This window comes from Mesoplodon mirus (genome assembly GCF_964341445.2).
Source record: "Mesoplodon mirus genome assembly, chromosome: 5".
NCBI lineage: Eukaryota > Metazoa > Chordata > Mammalia > Artiodactyla > Ziphiidae > Mesoplodon > Mesoplodon mirus.
The window spans coordinates 38,579,383-38,604,447 of record NC_138980.1 but is presented as its reverse complement, the minus strand read 5'-3'; the positions used below and the strand labels follow the sequence as shown (position 1 = coordinate 38,604,447).

The 25,065-nt window shown below is 49.0% G+C and overlaps 1 protein-coding gene across 2 annotated transcripts in view; it reads left to right on the top strand.

The window, feature by feature from the left end:
• The first annotated feature begins 1,800 nt into the window (after positions 1–1,800).
• The window catches only part of CD320 (CD320 molecule), a 39,444-nt gene continuing 16,179 nt past the window's right edge, over positions 1,801–25,065 (top strand). The window contains exons 1-5 of one of the 2 annotated variants that reach the window (XM_082620250.1): positions 1,806–2,014; positions 4,660–4,785; positions 5,147–5,380; positions 5,661–5,819; positions 5,979–6,443. In XM_082620250.1, coding sequence (XP_082476376.1) covers positions 1,876–2,014; positions 4,660–4,785; positions 5,147–5,380; positions 5,661–5,819; positions 5,979–6,118 — 798 coding nt within the window. In that variant the 5' untranslated portion in view covers positions 1,806–1,875 and the 3' untranslated portion in view covers positions 6,119–6,443. Of the gene's footprint in view, positions 2,015–4,659; positions 4,786–5,146; positions 5,381–5,660; positions 5,820–5,978; positions 6,444–25,065 lie in introns of those variants that run through there. The other variant, XM_082620249.1, reaches the window with a different exon arrangement.

The following is a 25,065-nucleotide window of genomic DNA, read 5'->3' as shown; positions in this document are numbered from 1 at the left end:
AATGCTAAATGCTTATGAGAAGAAAAGGCTGGGAAGTCTTCCTGGAGGAGGTGGGATTCTGGTTGGAACAAAGGATGAATTAGATACAGAAAGATCAGGAGAGCTGGGCAGGGTGTGCAGAGGCCACAAGGAGGATAACGCTGGAGGGCTTCTAAAGACCCCAGGCAAGATGTGCCATTGAAAGTTTCTGAATAAAGTTTTATGACCCAGCCCCCTTCTGCCAAGTGAGGTAGCAGTGAAAAGATGGCTGTCAGTGAGGATGCGGGCCCTCACTAGACCCCGAATCTGCTGGCACCAGGGTCTTGGACTTCCCAGTTTCCAGAACCGTGAGAAAATAAATTGTTGTTTACTGTATAAGCCAAAAAAAAGAAAAAAAGTTATGACCCAGACTTGAAGTTTGGCGAGGGAGTGCCGTAAGAAAGAGGTCTGACACCTCTTGAGCACTTCCTCTATGCCAGGTACCGTTCTAAATGCGTTATATCTGTGATCTTGGTTCCTTCCCAGAGCAAGCCTGTGAGGTTATAGCTGTTGTCAAACCCTTTTACCCTCAACAGAAGAACAGGCGTGGAGAGACAAAGAACTCTCAGGCTCATCGAGAGATGGCCCTGAACCTAGCCGCTGATGAGCCTGCACTCAGCCGCTACATATTGTCAGCTGGGTGAATCCACAACTTCTTCAGTTTTTCTCCCTGGACCCCAGATGCCAACCTCACCAAGAAGCCAAGCCTCACAGGTGGTGTGGGACGCTCCCCTCCCCTCCCTTCCCCTCCTGCAGGCAGTCCTATTTGCTGCCCTTTCCAACTGCCTCTGCACCAGTGCACCTTTGCCTCTTACCCCATGTCTCCTGAGCATTGGAGATTATTATGGAAAAAAAAAATGTATATATATACATACACTCCAAATGCAGCTATAATCTCTAACACTTCTGAATAAGCATGCCATCAACCTGCAAACAGAGGTCCTTCTGTGAAAATCTGGCCGCTTTAGTGTTGCTTCACGGGACATTTGCACAGCTGTTACAACGCTGAGGACAGTGACTTGTCTGGGGGGCCTGCTGGCAGTAGCGCTGCTTCTCCTAGGGGCAGAGCTGTAGATAAAACACAGCAGCCAATTGGATAGAAAACCTGCAGACGGTTTGTGTTTTATGTGCCTAGTGAGCGTGAGAAGAGAAAGCCCAGGCTGCTTTCGCCTGTCTTGTTCCCAGAGTAAAGTATAAGACCCGGCTGCCTCTGAGGAGCCTACACGGATTATGAGGTAGTGAGCGTCGGTGAGAACATCCAGGTGCAAGGGACAGAGGACCCAGGATGAAAACCAAGAACCAACATTTCCTTCATTTATTCACCAAATATTTAAAAGCCTGCTATGTGTCAGGCTCAGTTCCAGGCACAGGGGATACAATGAGCAACACAGCATTCCTGTCTTCCTGGGCCTGACATTCTAGTGGGGAATCAGACAATAAACCAAAGTAAGTAAGTCGGGCGCTCGAGAGAAGCAGGAGGAGGGCGTGCCTGAGGGAAGTGGCTGCCATATTAAATAGGATAATTAGGCAGGAGTATTTGGTGCATGTGGAATGTTAAATATTGTAAGTAGACAAGACTTGTCGGTACTAGTTCGTTTGCACCTCCAGAAGTTTCTAATTTCAAATAGGACCAATACCTTTCGATATATCTTGTCACAGGGAAAAGTGGGAAAGAGACTCAAATAGTGGGTCCCCTCGCATTCGGACATTTACGGTACCCATAACGCGGGGCCGCCGCGGGCCCCGCCCCGGGCGTGGGCCCCGCCCCCGGATCTTTGCGCACGCGCGTACGTGGATCAGAGCGAGGCAGGGACTGGTCTGTCTTGGCAGGAGCCGGCGCCAGGCGGGGTTGGCGCGATGAGCGGTTGGATGGCGCGGAGCCGAGCGCAGCGGGCTGCGGCCCTGGGCCTATCGCTGCGGGTCCTGCTCAGCTTCTGGCTGGGCCTGGAGGCCGCCCCGACCTCGATCCCGACCTGGTCCTTGACCCAGACCCCAGGTGAGTGTTCTCCGTGCAGCCCTGGCGCCCTCCAAGCCTGCAGCTTAGCTCCTCCCCTGCCCGCCAACAGCGCCTCACCGTTGGCTGCGCCGCACGTCCGTCCCGGACACTCCCCCCTGCACGTGGCTCTAGGGAACCCAGGCCCTTGAATGAGCCTTCCCCAGTGGGGGAACCCTCCGCCTGGGTTGCTCTGCCTGCCTTTAACTACCCTGCTTCGGCCCTGGTTACACTCTCTCTGCTTTGTCGTGCCCCGCTGTCACCTCTAAGCTGCCCTTCCTCCAACGTGGGGCAGGAAAGTTCTTTACAGGTTCTGCTTGTCCGACTTCCAACCTTACGGAGCTGGTCACCTGGCGCCTCCTGCAGCAGCTGCGGCTTCCATACCCTGGCGCCCGAGCCCGGGCCCATGTGGCCATGTGGTTGCTCGGCGACCGTTTCCCGCCCTCCCAATCTCTGCACCTTCCTTCTCCGGCCTTAGAGAAAAAAAGGTCTTCCCTGTGACCCCAAGCCCTTGGACACGTTTGCCTTGGCCTAAATGATGTTGGTGGCCCTCTCAGAGGTACCCAGAGGCAGCTGGGCAGGTTAGAGTGACCTCTTTGTGCTCACAGGTGCCCCTGACTTTCAGCTGTGACTCAGGTTCACACACCGTCTTATCTGGTTCCCCATCTCACCCCAAAGCCCCTGCCTTTTCAGGCTTAATGTTCCTGGTTCCTTCAAGGATCAGGACTCACATTAACCAAGTACCACACTCTACACACAAACAGTCTCTTCTCTTCAGCACACTGTGGTAGGGACTCCTAGCGTGCCCTTTTTACAGGTGGGGAAACTGAGACTGGGAGGTGCAATCACTGGTTGCTCCAAACCAAAGCCCTATGAAGCCAGGTCCGCTCTGCTCTGCTGCCCACCCATTTTACAGAAGGACACACACTCCAGCAGTCCGGGGAAGGAGGTCAGAGGTTGCTAGGGAGAGTGGCAAGTCCTGGGGAGGAAGTTTTATGCTGCCAGACCCCCATGGGGTCTGTGTGGCCCACAGGTACAGTTGGGCCTGGAGGCCAGCCTGCGGAGGGGCTGGCTGTGGGGAGTGGGGGCTTGGAGGCACAAGCCCTTGTGAGTAAAGGTGGAAGGGGCAAGAGGACCAGGATTGTATGGAGGGGGACTAGGCTGGGGCCAAGCCAGGTATCTGCCACCCTCCCTGCTGCACCCAGGAGGAAACCATAAAGTCTACTCCCTTCCTCTGTCCCTCGGACTCCCGCCTGATGGCCCAGCTTCCAGGCCCTTCTGTGTTCATCCTGCTCTGGGTCCAGGAAGGCTCACATCTCAGCTGGACTCAGCCCAGACCATTGTGTGACCTGTGTCCACTTACCACTAGGCGCTGCCCCGGGTTTACAGTCAAAAGGTCACTGCCCTGACCACCACTAAGTGTCCAGTCTACGCGGGTGCCAGTTCAAGGGCCATTGTTCTAAGTGGGAGGCTGAGCTTCAGGGGTCTCTGAGAGGGGCCTGAGACCCCTCCCAGGAAATAAGCTGAGACGTGAAGTCTGAGGAGGAAATCACGAGGTGCAGAGAGGAGGGAGGAGAGGGCAAACTAGGCCAAGGAACAGCATGGGCAAAAGCCCTGAGGGGGAAAACGGAGCCCAGGCCTCTTGCAGAAGCAGCAACGTGGCCGGGTCAGAGGGAGCTTGATGAAGAGGGGGAAAGTGGGAGGTCCAGGAAGGGTTCAGGGCTGGTCAGGACTTGCGGGCCAAATGGAGGTTGTAGAATTTGGTTGTGAGAGGGTCACGGGACCAAGGGCTGGGTTTCTGGGTTTTTTTGAATCTTTGAATTTTATTTTATTTTTTTATACAGCAGGTTTTTGTTAGTTATCTTTTATACATATTAGTGTATATATGTCAATCCCAATTCATCGCCCCCCCACCGCCACTTTCCCCCCTTGGTGTCCATACGTTTGTTCTCTACATCTGTGTCTCTATTTCTGACCAAGGGCTGGTTTTGAGCAAAGGGGGGCAAGGGTGGGTGACCAAACGGTGTGGCTCTGAGAGGTCTCTGATGTCTGAGTGGAGATGGGGGTGGGGAATCTGGAGAGGTGGTGGCACATTCAGGATGGGGAAAGTGGTCAGATCTGGGAGGAGTTTAGTGGGTGAGTCGACAAGCCACGGTGACTAAGCAGGTCCTCTACCCAAGGCCTCAGTTTCCCCTTTGCTGAGCAGCTGGGACATAATGGGCCCTGCTGACCCTGACAGGTGGGCCTGAGCCAGGTTCAGAGATGGCTCCTCCCCCAGTCTGTTTAACCACGGAACTTGGAGAGACTCCTGGGGAGACCATCTGGCCATTTGGAGCCGGGTAAAGACCCCGGGATCAGTAAGACCTGGGTTCGAACCCCGACTCTGACACTAGCTTGTAGCCTCAGGCCTTACCTCTCCTAAGTGTCTTGTGTAGAATGAGCATGGGAGTAGAATCGGCCCAGTAGGGCTCTTGGTGAGGCTGTGAATTGCTCAGCTCCAAGGCCCACATATAGTGCATCCTTAGCAAAGGGTGACCACCAATGTAGTTCCTGGGACCTGGTCTGTCTCCTGGTGGTCGCAGCCTGTGACACTGTGCTTCCAAAGGAGGGTCCAGACCTCCCAGGCCTCACTTGTGTGCATCTCTCAGGCCCCAGCGCAGCCTCGTGCCCGCCCACCAGCTTCCAGTGCAGGAGTGATGGCCGCTGCGTGCCCCTCACCTGGCGCTGCGACGTTGACCAGGACTGCCTTGATGGCAGTGACGAGGAGGAGTGCAGTGAGTGGCCATGCCCTGGGGGCGGGGCTTTCAAGGGGCGGGGCCACAGGGAAGAGGTGCTTGTGGAAGGGATGTGGCTTTCAGGCAGGGCACTCTGGGGTGGGCGGGGCCTGAAAGGAGGGAGGTCTGGGAGAGGTGGGTTTGCAGGGGGCGGAGTTAGTGGGGTCGGGAAGGAGGGCTTGCAGGGAGGCGAGTCCTTGGAAGGTGGAGCTAACAGAAGCAGGGGGAGGAGCCTTTGGGATGGGTGAAACATATAAGGTCGATTGTTCTCGGAAGGCGGGGCTTGCAGGAGGTTGGGCTGTGGGGAGTGCCTGGGCCCTCTTGGCTGGGTGTTTGGGACCTGACTCACCCTGTACCCCAGGTATTGAGCCGTGTGCCCAGGACGGGCAGTGCAAGCCACCCACTGGCAGCCCCTGCTCTTGTGACAGCATCGATGACTGCCCTGATGGCATCAACAAAAATGTTCTCAACTGCGGGCACCAGCCCTGCCCGGAGGGAGAGCTGCGCTGCCCGCTGGGTGGTTCCTGTATCCCACGCACGTGGCTCTGTGATGGCCACCCGGACTGTTCCGACTCCAGCGATGAGCTTGGCTGTGGTGTGTGCCTGTGGGGGCGGGGAGGGTGGGTCGGTAGACAAGGACGCCTGACACCTTCCAGTGTATGACAAGGCTGGGAGCGTGGACACGTGTGTCTGCCTGTGCCCGTATTCCCGTGGCGGATGCACGAGGGCACTCGGGCAGCAGGGCTCACCAACCTCACTGAATTTGGGGTGGAGGGTGAGCCCTAAGGTCCCCCCTGGGCACCAGAAACATCTGTTCATCCCCCCGTGCCCCAGGTGCCCCCTCCCCAGCTACTGAATTCCTGGACTTATTGCAGGAACCAAGACCCTCCAAGAAGGGAGTGCCACGTCCACGGGGACCCCTGTGACCCTGGAGAGTGTCACTTATCTCAGGAATGCCACAGTTACCTCTGTCGGGGACCGGGACTCAGTTCAGTCTGGAAACCGAAGTACCTATGGGATCATTGCAGCTGCTGGTAAGATAAACAGGTCCTCCCACCCCTGGGGCTTGGAGCAGCTGCTCCTGGGAGCCGGCAGGCTGCAGAACCCCCTTTCCAGTGTGTTAGGAGCTTGGTGGGTGTGAGCCTCCTGCCACCCCCTCCCCTCACCCACTCCTGTCTTTCTGTCCCCCACAGTGGTGCTAAGTGTAGGTCTGGCCGCCGCCATCCTCTTCATGTTGTCACGGCTCTGTGCTCAGGGACGCCTGTCCCCGCTGGGGCTGCTGCTGTCTGTGAAGGGGTCTCTGCAGTCAGAGAGGACGGCCTCAGTTCTCTGAGGATGATTTCTTGCTGCCACATCACATGGTCCCGAGTATGGCAGGTATGGGGACCCGCGCGTGGCTGTTGGCACAGCAGCCTCCAGACCTGGGTTCTTCTGGCCACGTGGCGCCAAGTACCTGAGCTCCTGCAGATGTGGTCGTGGAGGCTGGGAGTGTCCAGACCCTCCCCTGGACTCGAGGAGCCTGAATGGGGAACGTGCCACAGCCAGAACTGAGGGGCTGGCCCTAGGTCATTCCCGGGGTGGCCCCCCTGCTCAGATACTACTGTTGCCCCCTCCTGAGGGTGGTGATTAAAGTTACTTCACATCCTCTGCCTGCCTCTGGGCCTCTGTCTCCCTCTGCCTGGGCAGCCTGGGGGCTCTGCTGCAGCCCCTCCTCTGTGGTGGAGCACCCAAGCCCAGAGAGGGTGGGAGTTGGGGACCGTGCCTGTGGCTTCCTGGAATCCAGAGCAGGGGACAGTGGGGCTGGGGGCAGCAGGACAGTTTGCATTCCCCAAATGGAGCAGACCTTGGGCAGTGCCTCCCAGAGTCCTGGGCTGGGGGACCTCCATCCATGATGGCTTCTTCTCTTTGAGATGGAAGCTGGGTGTCCCCAGGTTGGTCTCCACGCTGTTTCCAAATGTAGGTCTTATTATTATGCAACTATGGCAAGGCCAACAGATCAGGAGACGACTGTCACTGAAAAGACGCTTTGTTACTCACCGATCCCAAGAGGAAGGGCATAACAGGCCAAGTGGAGCCACACGGGGAAGCACCAGGGTCCACCAGGAGGTAGAGGGAGAGGGAACAACATGGACAGGAGCTTTTGTTGTGGTTTCCACTGGAAGGAATGGGGGAGGCAGGGTAAACAGGCTTGGAACTGGCTAGATTGAGTAAGTTCCATGGGCTCTGGGGTGTCGGCACTGAGTATCGTGTACATCTCAGCCTATCAATAACAAGGCTTTCAGAGAGCAGCACCTGAGTACACCTGGGTCCCTACTACTTACAGCAAGGCCCTCACAGACATTACCCCAGCTAGAGGCAGCATTGTGGCTAGACCGGCCCTCGTGGCTCTTATCATGATCACAGGACGTACTTCAGGAAAAACCATCAGGGAACTTCGCAGAACAAGATTTGTTACTCCCAGGTTCTGGAGGGTACACAGCAGGCACCCCCTCTGAGGGCCACGCAGCAAGATCATGGGGAGAGAGAGAGGGAGGGAATGCTGACCTGGGTCTCTGCCTTTATTAGGGTCCGGGGATTGGAGTCTCGGATTCACTCTTTATTGAATATAAAGCATAAGAGCTGGAATTAGGGTGCCAAAAGGGAAAGCGGGGTCGTTCAAGGCGTCACTTGTCAAGGTTACCTAGGGTTTCTGAAAAGGGGACCTTCGTAGGCTGGGGTAGCTAATAACCAGGTAGGTTGTGTGGCTAGTAGCTGTGTCATGCAGCTATCTGTGTGTTTGTTCATGCTGGATGTTGACAATCAAAAGCTTAATGTCAGGGACTTCCCTGGCAGTCCAGTGGTTAGGACTCCATGCTTCCCTTGCAGGGGGCGCGGGTTCAATCCCTGGTCGGGGAACTAAGATCCTGCTTAACGTCAGGCACTCACACTACACTGGCCCTGGGGTGATCAGGGCAGGGGCACAGTGGCTCTGGATTGGCTGGTATGCGTAGGAGAGGTACACTCGCTGGAGACTTGTTTGTCATCTCCAGGAACTCGCTAACCCCTCAAGGGACAGTCCCTTCCTTGTCAGTGAGGCCTCAGCTGACAGGGTGTCAAGAATACAGAAACTGGGAATTCCCTGGTGGTCCAGTGGGTAGGACTCTGCGCTTTCACTGCCGAGGGCCTGGGTTCAATCCCTGGTTGGGGAACTAAGATCCTGCGAGCCATGTGGCGTGGCCACAAAAAAAGAATAAAGAAAGTGTAGTTAATGCACACCGTAACTGCTGGGTGATGAGGACAGGACTCTTCTTTGACCTTCATTTTCTTCATCTCCAAATGCGGTGGCCGGGGCCCTGGTAGCCCGGGGGAGCACCCAGGATCCCACACAGGGTCTTGTGGCTTTGACATCCAGCAAGCAGGGAGCTGGTCCCTGATGACAACATGCTGGGAGAAGATAGATCTTCCTGGGGGTGGGAAGGGTGGGAAAGTTCAGCATTGGGGCTCCGCCCCCCCATGGGAGGTTTGTTTGTTTGTTTGTTTGTTTGTTTTGGTTCATGCAGTGTGTCTTGTGGGATCTGGAATTCCCAATGGGGTTTGGAGTCTGGGCCTCAGGAAGCTTGTTAGGGGCCCGAGTTCTCTGTCGGGCAGCCGTGGGGGCTTGGGAGGTGGGCTGCAGCCGGGATTGGGGGACTTTGACGGTGGACCAGAGAGTGCCCAGCTGCCTAGGGTACAAGGCCTTCCCCTGGCGCCCGCTGGATACCTCCCAGCCCCCGAGCTGGGCCGAGGTTTCCTGCTGCAGAACTGGAACCCTGGTGGGCTTCTTCTAGTTGGCAGGAAGGAGTTATGCCAGAGAGTAGAATTTTCTTCTTTTTAGATTTTTTTCCCCCTTCATTTTTGTTCAGGTGTGGACAGCTGCAGTGGGCCAACAGGGCATGTTAGGGGGGTAAGGCCGGTGTCACACGCCACCTGAGCTGAGGTCTAGGGTCTGGATCTTCCTGGGTGTCAGCTGGATTCTCAGTGATCAGTGGCACAAACCACCCTGCACTGACGGGCTCCAAACAACCACCGGCATATTCTCTGTTGTGGTTCCAGGTTGACTGGCCTGGCTGGTGGCTCTTTGTTTCCCCGTGAATGGTGGCTGCTGGCATCTGGGGGCTGGAGTGGCTGGATGTTACCATGTCATTGGATGGTGCCAATGTCATGTCTGGTGCATGGGTGGATGGGGACGCCTCTCCCTCTCTACGTGGCCTCTCTGGATGGCCCTTCCATGTGGGCACCCAAGCAGGATGGCCACATCCCTTTCCTGGTGACTCGGGTTTCCCCAAAGCGCAGAGCCAAAACCCTTCTAATGCTTCTAATGCTCAGGTCCAGAACTGGGCCAGCATTGCTTCTGCTGCTTTCTGCTGATTCAGCAGGGTCTCAGGTCAGCCCAGATGTGTGTCGGGGGCACAGGTGGGGGCCACACAAGGGCACGAACACCAGGGAGGCCTAGTTCATTGGGGCCACCACGGGGGCAGAGGGCACGAGCTGGAAATGGGCAGGCTGGGGTGGGTGACTCCTGCTCACTGGAGCCAGCTGACTGGCTGTGGGCAGGTGGCTTTGCTTTCTCAGGGCCAGCTTTGTCATCTGCACATTGGGGCAGCCACAGGTGCAAACGCCCATCATGCATGAGCAGGCTGGGTTTCAGCTGCCTTTGTTCTCTCAAGCAGGGTCACCCTGTGCTGCCAGCTGCCCATCCCATCCTACAGGCAGCAAGCCCAGTGACTGGCTTCCAGGAAACTCCAGGGAGGGTCCAGGTTGAAAAGGGAGGGAAGTTTGGGGAGCCCACAAGGAGGGGGACATGGTCAAGTGGGCACGGGACTGGGGAAATTCTGATGGGCCTGAGAAGGGAGGAGATGGAGTGGCGGGGATGTGTGTGGGCTGCAGTGGTGAGGATGGGGAGGGGAGATCCAGTGTGTGTGTGTGTGTGTGTGTGTGTGTGTGTGTGTGTGTTTATCCAGCTCTCACCATTTCTCTTTTTTAATTGGAAAACTCACATAACATGAAATTAACCATTAACTGTTTTAAAGCCTACAATGCATTTAGTACACTTGCAGTGTTGTGTAACCCTCACCTCTATGTAGTTGCAAGACATTTTTATCCCCCCAAAAGGAAACCCCTTCCCCGTTAGCGGTCACTCCTCTCCCCTACACCCATCCCGGCAACCACAAAAACCACAGATCCACATTCTGTCTCTCTGGACTTCTGGACATTTTGTATAAATGGAATCATACCATAGGTGGCCTTTGGTGTCTGGCTTCTTTCACTGAGCATCATGTTTGCCAGGTTCTTCCCCCAAAAGTCTCCTTGTGCCCCTTTTTTTTTTACTGCTCCCACCCCTACCGCCACATTACCCAGGCAACCACCAACTGGCTCTGACACTATAGATTAGCTGCATTTCTAGAATCATAGAGTATATACCTTTTTTTTTTTTTTGGTCTGGCAGTTTTTACCTGACACAATTATTTTATGATCTAGACATACCATTGCATGTATGAAAAGTGAGCTCGCTTTTATGGTGGAGCTGTACTCGACTGTACGGCTGTTCCACATCCATTTACCTAATTCCTCTGTTGATGGATATCTAGGTGGTTTCCAGTTTTTTATGATTGCAAATAAAGCTGCTGAGAACATTTATGTGTAAGCGCGTTCATCTGCTTTTAGTTCTTTCGGGTAAAATACCCAGGAGTGGAGTGGTTGCATCATATGGTAGGTGTATATTTAAATTCTAAAGAAATCGTCAACATGTTTTCCGAAGTGGATGTACCCTTACTTTCCTTCCCCCACCCCCAGCAATGTATATATTTTCGTCTCCTTGCAGCCTTGGCATGACCTGATGTGGGCAGTCTTTTTGATTTTAGCCATTCTCACAGGTGTGCGATGGTATTACACTTACTTTATTATTATTATTGAAGTGAAATTCACATAACAGAAATGTAATCTTTTTTTTTAAACATCTTTATTGGAGTATAATTGCTTTACAATGGTGTGTTAGTTTCTGCTGTATAATAAAGTGAGTCAGCTATACGTATACATATATCCCTATATCCCCTCCCTCGTGCATCTCCCTCCCACCCTCCCTATCCCACCCCTCTAGGTGATCACAAGGCACCGAGCTGATCTCCGTGTGCTATGCGGCTGCTTCCCACTAGCTATCTGGTAGTGTTTATATGGCCATGCCAGTCTCTCACTTCGTCCCGGAAACGCAATCATTTTATTTATTTATTTTTATTTTATTTCTTTATTTTCTTGGCCGCACTGGGCGGCTTGTGGGATCTTAGTTCCCCAACCAGTGATTGAACCCGTGCCCCTGCAGTGGAAGGGCAGAGTCCTAACCACTAGACCACCAGGGAATTTCCCGAAATGTAATCATTTTAAAGTGAACAATCCAGCAGCATTTAGCACATTCATAATATAGTACATCACCTGTAGCTAGTAGTACATGAACCTTTTCCTGAGCTTGTTTGCACCTGGTAAAAGATCTAGTTGGGACTTTGGGATCGCATCGCATTTGTAGGTTAATTTTTGCAGGAGGACAAACATTCATTGAGCACCTACCGGGCGCCAGGCATTGTTACAGGTACCTGGAGACTTGGCCTTGAACAGAACAAAGCCCCATCCCCCATGACGTGGAGGTTGGGGGGAGGGGACAGAGGATCAACCAACAAACCCGTACATGATGTCAGACGGTTCTGTTCTGGGGACTAAATGCCAGAGTAGGAGGGATGGACATGCCAGGTTGGGGGAAAGAAGTGTCACTATTTTTATATTAGATGGTCAAGAGAGGCCTCTCGAATACGGAGACCCTTGAGTAGAGCCCTGAAGGAAGTAAGAGGATGGGTGAGTTGTGCAGGTGTATAGGTGAAGAACATTCTCGGAAGTGGGAACAGCCCGTACAAAGGCCCTGAGACAGCAATAGGTTCCAGAAACAGTAGGTCTGCAGGGAGTGAGGGTGGTGGTGGTCATAAGATTTGATGGCAGAGAATGTGGGGTGGGGGGTGGGAGGCACAGAGGGTATGTAGTGAGATGGGGAGCCTTTGGGAGGTTTTGAGCAGAGGTGACCATTCTCTGATTTAGTTTTTTTTTTTTTAATTGAAGTACAGTTGATTTATAATTGATTTAGATTTTAAAGGGTGTTTTGGCAATAAGACGATCCCTCTGTTTTTATTTTTTTTAATTGAAATATGGTTGGTTTACAGTGTTTCAGGTGTACAACAAAGTGATTTAGTAATATATATATATTTCTTCAGATTCTTTTTTAAAATATATTTATTTATTTATTTTGGGCTGCGTTGGGTCTTCGTTGCCTAGTTGCAGTGAGCGGGCGCTACTCTTTGTTGCAGTGTGCAGGCTTCTTATTGCAGTGGCTTGAGGAGCATGGGCTCTAGCCGCATGGACTTCAGTAGTTGTGGCACGCAGGCCCGGTAGTTGTGGCTCTTGGGCTTTAGAGCACAGGCTCAGTAGTTGTGGCACACGGACTTAGTTGCTCTGCGGCATGTGGGATCTTCCTGGACCAGGGATCGAACCTGTGTCCCCTGCATGACAGACAGATTCTTAACCACTGCGCCACCAGGGAAGTCCCCAGATTCTTTTCCATTATAGGTCAGTACAAGATATTGAATACATTTCCCTGTGCTCTACAGTAGGTCCTTGTTGTTTAAGAAGATCCCTCTTGGGAGTTCCCTGGTGGCCTAGTGGTTAGGATTTCAGGCTTTCACTGCTGGGCCCGAGTTCAATCTTGAAAGCTTCTGGCTTAAGTTAGACTATGCTTTTTGGTTTTGATTTTTACCAAAGTGGTTTAGTAACAACAACGTGTAGGTCCAGTTTGTTCTGAAACAACACTTATGTTAATTTGTATTATTACTGATTCATTCTCCCTCAAAAAAAAAAAAGCTAGGGAAAAAAAGGATCTTTCTGATACTTTCTTCTGTCTTGTCACAGTCTGAAGTTTCTACTTTTATGCAGTTCTTTGCGTTAGATTATGAAAGATTCTTCATTTATTCAGGAGATACTTGTTGTACATAGATGTTTGTAGTGGTCCAATCCTAACAGCCAAAAGGTGGAACCAACCCATATGTCCATCAGCAGATGATGAGTAAACAAAATGTGGTAGGACCATAACATGAGCTGTAATTGATCCATAAAAGGAATATAGTTCTGACACACGCTACAACGTGGACGAATCTTGAAAACATTATGCTAAGTCAAAGAAGCTAAGAGCAAAACGTTACATAGTGTATGATTCCATTTATATGAAATATCCAGAACAGGTAAGTTCATAGAGACATAAAGGAGATTAGTGGTTGCATAGGGCTGGGGGATAGCGGGGAGAAAGGGGGTGATAGCTAAAAGGATATGGGGTTTCTTTTTGTGGTCATGCAAATGCTCTCAGATTGACTCTGGTGATGGCTTCACATTATCTGTGAATATACTAAAAAGCATTGAATTGTACATTTTAAGTGGGTAAATTTTATGATATGTGTGTACATTTTTATGGGTACTGAATTTTGTCCCCTCCAGATTTATATGTCAAAGCCCTAATCATCGATACCTCAAAAAGTGACTATAGTAGGAGACAGGGCCTTTAGAGAGGTGATTAAATTGAAACAAAGCCATTTGGGTGGGCCCTGATCCAATCTGACTGGTGTCCTTATAAGCAGGGGAAATTTGCGCACTCTGACACCAGGGATGCAGGCCCAAAGGCCAGACCATATGAGGACTCAGGGCAAGCCAAGGAGAGAGGCCTCAAAAGAAACCAGCCCTGCGGACACCTTGATCTTGGACTTCCAGGCTGCAGAACTGTGAGGAAAAAAAGTTTCTGTTGTTTAAGCCCCCTCCTGCCCGCTCCCCCCATTCTGTATTATTTTGGTAGGGCAACCTTAACCGACTAAAACGTGTATTATATCTCACGTTTAAAAAGACATTTGTTTGGGGCTTCTCTGGTGGTGCAGTGGTTGAGAGTCCACCTGCCGATGCACGGGACACGGGTTCGTGCCTCGGTCCGGGAAGATCCCACATGCCGCAGAGCGGCTGGGCCCGTGAGCCATGGCTGCTGAGCCTGCGCGTCTGGAGCCTGTGCTTCACAACGGGAGAGGCCACAACAGTGAGAGGCCCGCGTACTGCAAAAAAAAAAAAAAAAAAAAAAAAGACGTTTGTTTGTAAAATAGATACCTAGTGGGAAGCAGCTGCATGACACAGGGAGATCAGCTCGGTGAATTGCGACCACCTAGAGGGGTGGGATAAGGAGGGTGGGAGGGAGACGCAAGAGGGAGGGGATGTGTGGATATACGTATGCATATAGCTGATTCACTTTGTTATACAGCAGGAACTAACACAACATTTTCAAGCAATTATACTCCAACAAAGATGTTAAAAAAAAAAAAAGACATTTGTTGGGGAATTCCCTGGTGGTCCAGTGGTTAGGACTCTGCCCCTCCACTGCAGAGGGCCCAGGTTCCATCCTTGGTGGGGGAACTAAGATCCCAAAAGCAGGGCACGTGGGAAAAAGAAATTGTGGAATAGTGCTAGGTATTAGGCACTGTTCTAGGCACTCAGGATATAGCAATAAATAAAAAAGGGTCCCCCAAAGTGGGGGCTGTGTTTCTGATTATAGTGTGGGGGGGACTGTCTACGGTGGGAAGCCACAGAGATGGGAGCCTGAGGGTGGCTAAAGAGAGGAGGCGACCACCCTGGTCCAGGGAGGGCATGATGGGGCTGGCTCGGGGTAGGGCCGTGCAGGTGGTGAGAAGTGGTCGGATGCTTTATCTGTTTCGAAGGAAAAGCCAACGGAGCTGCAGGATTGGGTGGCGCATCCGATGTGGCCGTGAGAAAGAGGAAGCAAGCGCGCCTCCCAGGTATCCGGGCTGAGCTGCGGAAGGATGGAGCCAACCGTGATGGGGAGGACGGTGGGGGCCGGGCGAGGGTGGGGGGGACCCCTGGGAGCTAAGTTTGGACCTGCGAGGCCCCCACGTGGAGAGACCGGGAAGGCGCCTTGCCCTACTGTCTGGGTTGGAGAGATGAATTTCAGAGTTGTCCCAGTGGGTGGCCGTGGTTTGGAAAGGAGGGAGTGTCGCTGATATCTAGAGGTTTCTGGGGGATGAGGAAGAATCAGGAAAGAAGGAGCGAGCATAGAGGTGCCAAGAGAAACCAGGAGAGTTCAGAACAGAGCGAATCAAGCAAAAGTCCGCCATCCCGTCACAGGCTGCGATGCGTTAGGTAAAACCGGACGTAGAGGGAGACCGTGGGGTTTAATAACGTGGAGGTCATTGGTGACGACGGCAAAAACAGTTCCACCGGTTGAAGATAAAATGGGAAGGAGAAAGGGTGTATGGATGACTTTTTCTACAGTTTTGCTTGGGGGGGGTGTTGGGCGGAGGCAGAGACTTAGGGCAGAGGCCAGACGGGGAGGGTGCTCAGAGAGTCTTTTTTTCCCTTTAAAGTGGAAGATGCCCATGAGAATGGCTATAATTAGAGAGAGAAAGAGAGAAAAAAAGCAAAAACAGAAAATAAGTGATGGCGAGGGTGCAGTGAAATTGGAACCCTCGTACATTGCTGGTGGGAATGTAAAATGATGTAGCCGCTGTGGAAAAGAGTTTGGCGCTTCCTCAAAAGTTAAACACAGAATTACCATATGGCCCAGAATTCCACTCCTAGGAATGTACCCGAAAGAACTGAAAGCAGGTATTCAGACAAATACTTGTACATGCATGTTCATAGCAGTGTTATTCACACTACCCCAGACCTAGGAAAAGCCCACGTGTCTATCCATGGATGAATGGTACACAAAATGTGGTCCAACCAGACAATGGAATATTATCCAGTCATAAGAACGAAGGAATTTCTGACACACACTACAACGTGGTTGAGCCTTGAATACATATGCCAAGTGAAAGAAGCCAGACACAAAAAGTCAGAGCGTATGAGTCCCTTTAGTGTGTGAAATGTCCAGAATAGATAAATCCATAGAGACAGAAAGTAGATCAATGGTTGCCAGGGGCTGGGGGAGCAGGCAAATGGGAAGCAACAGCTTAATGAGTAAGTGGTGATGAAAAAAACTAAAAAGAAAAAACTTTATATTTTGGATCAGTTTTAGGTTCACAGAAAAATGAAGAGGAAGGTACAGAGACTTCCCCTATATTCCCTGCCCGCATACATGCATAGCCTCCCTCATTATAAATGTAACATCCCCCACCAGAGCGGTACCTTCGTTAAAACTGATGAACCTACAATGACGTCATTATCACCCGAAGTCCATAGTTTACCTTCAAGTCCACTCTTGTTGTACGTTCTATGGGTTTGGACAAATGTATAATGACATGTATCTGCCATTATAGTATCATACAGAGCATTTTCACTGCCCTAAAAATCCTCTATGCTCTGCATCTTTATCCCTCCCTCCCCTCTGATCTCTGGAAACCACTGATCTTTTTACCCTCTCCATATGTTTGCTTTTTCCAGAATGTCATAGCAATGGAATCATGCAGTATGGAGTCTTTTCAGATTGGCTTCTTTCTTTTCTTTTTTTAATATTTATTATTTATCTATTTGTTTGTTTTGGCTACAGACTTCTTAGTTGCAGCATGCAGACTCTTAGGTGCAGCATGCGGGATCTAGTTCACTGAGCAGGGATTGAACCTGGGCCCCCTTCATTGGGACCACAGAATCTTAACCACTGGACCACGAGGGAAGTCCCAGATTGGCTTCTTTCACTTAGTCATGTGCATTTAAGGTTCCTCCATGTCTTTTCATGGCTTGATAGCTTGTTTCTTTTTAGCAGTGAATAACATTCCATCGTTTGGATGTACCACAGTTTGTCCACTCACCTGCTGAATGACATCTTGGTTGCTTCCAAGTTTTGGCAATTATGAATAAGGCTACTATAAACATCCATATACAGGTTTTCGTGTGGACATGTTTTCAACCCCTTTGGGTAAGGACCAAGGAGTGCTATTGCTGGATCATATGGTGAGAGTATGTTTGTTTATTTATTTATTTATTTTGCGGTACATGGGCCTCTCACTGTTGTGGCCTCTCCTGTCGCGGAGCACAGGCTCCGGACGCACAGGCTTAGCGGCCATGACTCACGAGCCCAGCCGCTCCGTGGCATGTGGGATCCTCCGGGACCGGGGCACGAACCCGTGTCCCCTGCATTGGCAGGCGGACTGTCAACCACTGCACCACCAGGGAAGCCCTGTTTAGTTTTTTAAGAAGCCGCCAAACTGCCTTCCAGAGTGGCTGGACCGTTTTGCATTCCCACCAGCAACGAACAAGAGTTCCTGTTGCTCCACATCCTGGCCAGCAATTGGTGTCATCGGTTTTCTCGGTTTTGGCCATTCTCATGGGTGTGTACTGGTTTCTCACGGTTGTTTTAATTTGCAGTTCCCCAATGATATATGTGGAGCCTTTTTTCATGTGCTTATTTGCACTATGAACATGTTTTGGAACTAGATATTAGCAGTGGTTGCGCAGCTTTATGAATGTACTAAATGCACTGAAGTTTTATTTTTTAAAGGTACTTATTTACTTATTTACTTGGCTGCGTCAGGTGTTAGTTGCAGCACGTGGGATCTTTGTTGCGGCATCTGGGATCTTTCTTTGCAGTGTGTGGCCTCCTCTCTAGTTGTGGCGTGCAGGCTCCAGAGTGTGCGGGCTCAGTAGTTGCAGCGCACGGGCTCTCTAGTTGTGGCGCTCTAGAGCATGCAGGTTCAGTTGCCTCACGACACGTGGGATCTTAGTTCCCCGACCAGGGATCAAACCTGCATCCCCTGCATTGGAAGGTGGATTCGTAACCACATTTATGTTATGTCGATTTCATCTCAATAATAAAACAAAACAAAAAGGTGGAAAATGAATCAGCATATTTGTATGTCTGTGGGTGTAATCTAGTTCAGAGGGAGGACTGTTCAGGTGGCTCCTTAAATAGGCAGGTAGGGTGGGAGCTGGTGGAGGTGGCCTAGGTTTGCCTGGGATCAGGGCAAATTGTTTACTTACAGCAGCAGGAAGGAGAGCTGGGCAGGGGTGTGGATCTGGATGCAGGTCTGCAGGTTGGAAGGGGGTGGTGGCTTTGGAAGTTATTTTTCTCCTGCTGGTTTCTATTGTCTCAGTGATACTGTCTGTTCTGACAAAATTGTTGGTAAACAGGAGAATGATGTCAGTATAAGGAGGAAATAGCAGTGGATTCTGAGCATGTTTTTCCAGCCCCTTGACGAACACAGGAAACCAACAATAGGTGGCGCTGTCTCCCTGCGCTGGTTGCTGATCCAGCCATGGGTTTTCTTTTTTTTTTTTAACTATTAAAAAAAAATAAATTTATGTATTTATTTATTTATTTTTGGTTGGGTCTTTGTTGCTGCACACGGGCTTTCTCTAGTTGCGACGAGCAGGGGCTACTCTTCGTTGCGGTGCGCGGGCTTCTCATTGCGGTGGCTTCTCTTGCTGCGGAGCATGGGCTCTAGGCGCGAGGGCTTCAGTAGTTGTGGCGCACGGGCTCAGTAGTTGTGGCTCCCAGGATCTAGAGCGCAGGCTCGGTAGTTGTGGCGCATGGGCTTAGTTGCTCCGCGGCACGTGGGATCTTCCCGGACCAGGGCTCGAACCCGTGTCCCCTGCACTGGCAGGCGGATTCTTGGCCACTGCGCCACTGGGGAAGTCCCAAGGGTTTCTTTCCTTTTGACCACGTGCTTATTTTGGCTTATTTTGCTCTTCTTCCCAGCCTTTATGCATTCGCTTTTGCCTCGACCCTTCCTCACTCTCTTTTCCATTAAGCAACCTTCTCCTTCTCCTTTGTATGTTTTTAATTGTAAAATATACATAACACAAAATTTACCATTTTGACCATTTTTAAGTGCACAATTCAGTGGTATTAAGTACATTCATCTCGTGCAACCATCACCATCAACCATCTTCCGAACTCCTTTCATCTTGCAAAACTGAAACTCTGTCCCCATTAAGCTCTAGCTCCCCACCTCCCTCCCCCAGCCCCTGGCACCCCTCATTCTATGTTCTGTCTCTATGGATTTGACTACTCTGGGGACCTCACATAAATGGAGTCATACAGTATTTGTCATTTTGTGACTGGCTTCTTTCATTCAGCATAATGTCCTCAGGTTTCATCCATGTTGTAGCACATGTCAGAATTTCTGAATTTTTTAAAAAGGCGAATTTCTATATTTCTTGATGCTTATTAGAAATGTAACAGTTAAAATTGTAACTCTTAAACCCCGCCTATGTCAGAAGCAAGTCCATCTGCTGACAGAGATCAGTTACCTTGGTTTTCTGAGGCTGACTCATCTATGCTCTTCTGGCCAAATTGTCCTTGGTTATGATGTAATTTTCTCCCAACACTGCGAGATTTGAGTAGGAGTATTTTTTTTTAATTTTTATTGAAGTATAACATTGATTTACAATGTGTTAGTTTCACACTTGCTGTACAGCAAAATGATTCATATATATATATATATTTCCCCTTCTTAACTGTAAGTTTGTTTTCTATGTCTGTGAGTCTATTTCTGTTTTATAAATAAATTCAGTTGTATCTTTTTATTTTTGGTTGGCATGTGGAGCTTCCCATGACCAGGGATCAAACCTGTGTCCCCTGCAGTGGAAGCGTGGGGTCTTAACCATTGGACCACCAGAGAAGTCCTGTATCATTTTTTTAGATTCCACATATATGTGATATCGTATGATATTTGTCTTTGTCTGACGTACTTCACTTAGTGTGATAATCCCTACATCCATCCATGTTGCTGCAAACGGCATTATTTCATTCTTTTTTATGGCTGAGTAATATTCCATTGCATATATGTACCACATCTTCCTTATCCATTCATCTGTTGATGGACATTTAGGTTGCTTCCATGTCTTGTGGGTAGCAGTATTTTATTTAGGATTTTTGCTTCTATGGTCATCATTGAAAATTGGTCAGAATTGTCCTATCTTGTTCCATATTCTTATCTGTTTTTGTTTTCACTGAGATGAAATTCACATCAACAAAATTAACCTTTTGAAAGCAAACAATTCAGGGGCATTTAGTGCACTCACAATGTTGTGTACTCACAACCACCACCTCTGTCTAGTTCCAAAACATTTCCATGGTCCCAAAAGGAAACCCGGTACTCAAACATACGTTCCCATTCCTTCTCCTCCCCCTCTGCCTGGTAACCACCAATCTGCTTTCTGTCTCTGTAGATTTACCTATTCTGGATATTTCATATAAACAGAATCATATAATATGTAACCTTTTATGTCTGGCTTCTTCTTTCACTTAGCATAATGTTTTTGAGGTTCATCCATGTTGTAGCCCTATCTGGTTTTGGTTTGTAGCCTATATCATCCTCTTAAGAGAAGTTGGGTATTCTGCCCTACCCCCAACCTTTTTTTTTTTTAATTCTTGGTATCAATCTGAATAAGATGGGAATTATCCGCTACTTGTAATGGTGATAAAACTTGATTGTAAAATCCTCTAGGTTTTGTGTGTTAGGTAGAGGGAGTTTTTTTCCCCCATTATTTCCAGCTCATTAACATTTATGGGTCTAGTCAAGTTTTCTGATTCTTCTTGGTACAATTTTTGCATTTTATATTTCCCCATAAATGAATTCATTTCATCTTGATTTTCAAATTTATCAGCCTATAGTTCATATAGTTTTTTTTAATTGTCTTCACCCATTTTGCCTGCCCCATGCCCTGCCCTTCCTCTGGCACCCACCAATCTGTTCTTTCTATCTATGAGTTTGGTTTTTTTTAGATTCCACATGTAAGTGAGATCATACAATATTTGTCTTTCTCTGTCTGACTTACCTCACTTAGCATAATGCCCTTAAGGTCCATCCATGTTGTTGTAAATGGCAGGATTTCCTTTTTATGGCTGAGTAATATTCCATTGTATATATACCACATCTTCTTCTTTTTTAAAATTAATTTATTTGGTTGCTCTGGGTCTTAGTTGCAGCAGGCAGGATCCTTAGTTGTGGCTTGCGGGCTCCTTAGTTGTGGCACATGGGCTCCTTAGTTGTGGCATGCAAACTCTTAGTTGCGGCATACATGTGGGATCTAGTTCTCTGACCAGGGATCTAACCCGGGCCCACTGCATTGGGAGTGCAGTCTTAACCACTGCACCACCAGGGAAGTCCCCTATACCACGTCTTCTTTATCCATTCATCTGTCAGTGGACATTTAGATTGTTTCTATATCTTGGCTATCGTAAATAATGCTGCTGTGAACATGAGAGGTGCCTATATCTTTTCAAGATAGTGATTTTGTTTCCTTCAGATAAAAACCCAGAACTGGAATTGCTGGATCATATGGTAGTCATACTTTTAATTTTTGGGGGAACCTCTGTACTGTTTTCCATAGTAGCTGCAGCAATTTACATTCCCACCAACTACGGTTCCGTTTTCTCTACATCCTCACCGACACTTGTTATCTCTTGTCTTTCTGACGTATAGTTGTTCTTAACCTTCCCATATATATTTTTAAAACTCTCCTCATTTCCTCCTTGCTCATTCTCTTCAGGAGTTTATCTTATTAATGTTCCCAAGGAGCCAGAGTTTGGTTTTATTCTTGCCATTTTTGTTCCTTTACCCTCTGTTTTGTTGATTTCTTTAATCTGTGTTACTTCCTTACTTTCTTGTGTCATTGGGTTTTCTCTATTGTGCATTTCCTAGGACTTCCCTGGCAGTCCAGTGTTAAGACTCTGCGCTCTCAATGCAGGGGGTACTGGTTCGATCCCTGGTTGGGGAACTAAGATCTCGCATGCCGCACGAACTGGCCAAAAAAAAAAAAAAATTCTATTGTGCACTTCCTGATCTGGCTCCAGGTCACCTCTCCTGCTGAGTGCAGCCTCCCTCCGTGGGACTGCCTGGCTGGGTGCCTGTTGTCTGGTCAGTAGGTCCTGGCCAGGCTGATGGACTCTCAGTCCTGGATTGTGAATCTAGGGTCTGCACAGGTGAGGCCAGGTTTTGCAGGGCCAGCTGGTGGGGAAGGGCTGGGGGCTTGAAGACAAAGGCAATGGATGTTGCATCCCATAATTGAAGAGGAGGTGGGGGCAATCTGAGAAGGCTTCCTAGAGGAGTAACCTTGCCTCGGTTGGGAGATTGGGTGGGTGTGGGTCTTGAATGGCGAACTTTCAGCACCTCGGAGAAGGCTCGTGGGCCCTCCATATAGGCTCCCAATAAAGATGCGCACAAACTTTCTACATAGAATAAAACATATCCTCTATAGAGGAAGCACACAAACACACACGTGATAATATGCATAAGCCCACAGAACACATGAGGACACACAGGACAGCATGCCTAAGTCACTAGAATGTGGAGAAAAACATATGAAGACACATGCTGGGGAACAAACATGAGCACTTGCAGGATGTAACCAGCGTGGGCCTCAGGGAATGGAAATTACCAAAATTCCTGTGTCAGACTGAGGGACTAGTGGTCTAAGAGCACCTGGCACTAGATGGACAGGACACCTTCAGGTCAGGTAAGATCCAGGAGTGCTGTATCAGAGGTGGGTGAACAGAGAAAAGACCAGATGCCCTAACCTTGTTTCTCTCTGGGAGGGTGGCTGGAATTTCACATCATGTTTCAGGAAGCAGAGGTGCTCACCGCCTTGGTCGAGGTGGGTGAGGCTGAAGGTGCTGAGGGTGTCTGCATGTCTTAGAGAAAGGGGGAGCCCACTGGCACAGGAAGGAGAACTGGGGGGGGACAGCACTAGAAGGAGTATTCCTTGTGAGGAGACACAGGACTGTCTGGATCTGTGAGAAGCCCTGGATCCCTGTTCACCAGCTTGTCCTAGGGGGGTCCAGGCTGGTCCTTCCCCTCTGTTCCAGTAGCTGCAACACTACTTCCATGCTTCCGTTTCCCCTTGGATGTACCTGGGTTCCTCTTAGTGATCTGAGGGCTTTGAGCTTCCATTGGAGGCTCTCAGAGACCTCAGCTCCACCCAGCAGGCTCCACACAGCCCTGGCCTCCACTGATGAGCCAAAACCTCTCCTGGGACACAGGTGGCCAGATCGAGTCCCCTGGTGGGACATTGCGTATTCACCTAGGATGTGACAAGAGTGTGTGTCCGAAGAGGGTTGACTTCTGTTGATCAGGATGCAAACTCACACAAGACGTAGAGCCTGAGGAATTGTTTCAGATTAAATGAAACTGAAGAGACATTTGATGAGACAAATTATAACTAAATGCACCATGTGACCCTGGGTTGCATCCTATACAGCATATGAGTGGGACAATGGAAAAATCTGATGGTCTGCAAATTGGATAATAGTATTGTAACAGTGCTAACTTTCCTTCTTTGGTAACTCTGCTGTAGTTATGTAAGGAAATTTCCTTTTTTTCAGGAAACACACACTAACTGTTTAGGGGTAAAGGAGCATCATGTCTGTAAGTTACTCTCTCAGAAAAAAGTATGTGTGTATGTGTATATATATATATATATATATATGAATGGGACGGGAGGAGCAGGAGAGCAGGAGGAGGAGGAGGAGGAGATGATGGAGGAGATGGAGATGATGATGATGGAGATGGAGATGATGGAGAGGGAGATAGTGGAGATGATGGGGATAATGGAGATGTGGTGAGATGTTAACCTTAGAGAAATTTGAATGAAGAGTATGTGGGACTTTTTCTTTTTTTAATTGGGGTATAGTTGTTTTACAATGTTGTGTTAGTTTCTACTGTACAGCGAAGAGAAGTAGAGTTCCCTGTGCTATACAGCAGGTTCTCATTAGTTATCTATTTTATACATATTAGTGTATATATGTCAATCCCAATCTCCCAGTTCATCCCATCCACCCCTCCCCGCTGGGACTTTTTTTAATTTTATCATCACAACTTGTCTGTGTCTGAAATTATTTCAAAATAAAAAGTAAAAACAATTAAACAAAAACAGGTAAAGTTGCACAGAGCCTATATGTCCAACCCAGAGCTCTGGGAGCTGATGCCTGGGTACTGGACAGTGGAGAGGGCTTAAGGAATATGAAGACTTTTTAAGGGGAGAACATGAGAGATCTTGTTTGTCTGAAAATGTCATTATTGCACCCTTATTCTAACGTGGTAATTCAGCTGGGTATGGAATTTTCAGTTCTGAGATATTTATCCTGTGGGCTCTGAGGATTCGCTTCTATTGTCAGGCGTCTGTGGTACAGATTAAAAATTGTGCTCTCCAACTGCTCATCTCCTGTAGAAAAGCTGTCTTTTTCCTCTGGTGGATTTGGGGTTTTGTTCTTTATCCTTAATGGCTTGGAACTTCATTTCAGTAAGTTTCATTGTGGAATTTTTAAGGAATTCACTTCGTTTGGCTCACAGTGGGCTCTTTCAATCTGGGGGCTCATGAATTTCTTCAGTTTTGGGAATGTTCCAGCCTTCCTTCCTTCCTTTCTTTCAAATAATCCTTTCTATTTCAGTTTCTTAATTCTTTTTACTACTTTTAGACAGATGTTGGTCTGTAGGGATCTATATTCCATGTGGTTTAAAGAAGAAGAAGAGAATTTCTTCTTTATGCTGCTTTGAGAGAGAAGTTCTCTCTTTATTCTGCTTTGAGAGAGATACTCCTTAGCTATCTTCCATCCTGGAAGATAAAATTCTTATTTTTCCTCTACTTTTTTTTTTTTTTTTTTTTTTTTTTTTTGCAGTACGCAGGCCTCTCACTGTTGTGGCCTCTCCCGTTGTGGAGCACAGGCTCCGGACGCACAGGCTCAGCGGCCATGGCTCACGGGCCTAGCCGCTCTGCGGCATGTGGGATCTTCCCGGACCGGGGCACGAACCCGTGTCCCCTGCATTGGCAGGCGGACTCTCAACCACTGCGCCACCAGGGAAGCCCAGTAGCTCACTTCTTTTTAGCACTGAATAATATTCCATTCCACAGTTTATTTACCCATTCACCTACTGAAGAGCGTCTTGGTTGTTTCCAAGTTTTGAAAATTATGAATGAAGCTGCTATTGACATTTCTGTGCAGGTTTTTGTGTAGATATAAGTTTTCAACTACTCTGGGTAGATACCAGGGAGTGCAATTGCTGGATCATTTGGTAAGAGTGTGTTTAGCTTTGTAAGAACTAAAGTGGCTGGACCACTTTGCATTCCCACCAGCAATGAACAAGAGTTCTGTTGCTCCAGATCCTCGCCAGTATCTGATGTTGTCATTGTTCCAGATTTTGGGGCATTCTAATAGGTGTGTAGTGGTATCTCATTGTTTTTTGTTTTTTGTTTTTCTTCCAGTTTTATTGAGAAATAATTGACATACAGTACTGTATAAGTTTAAGGTGT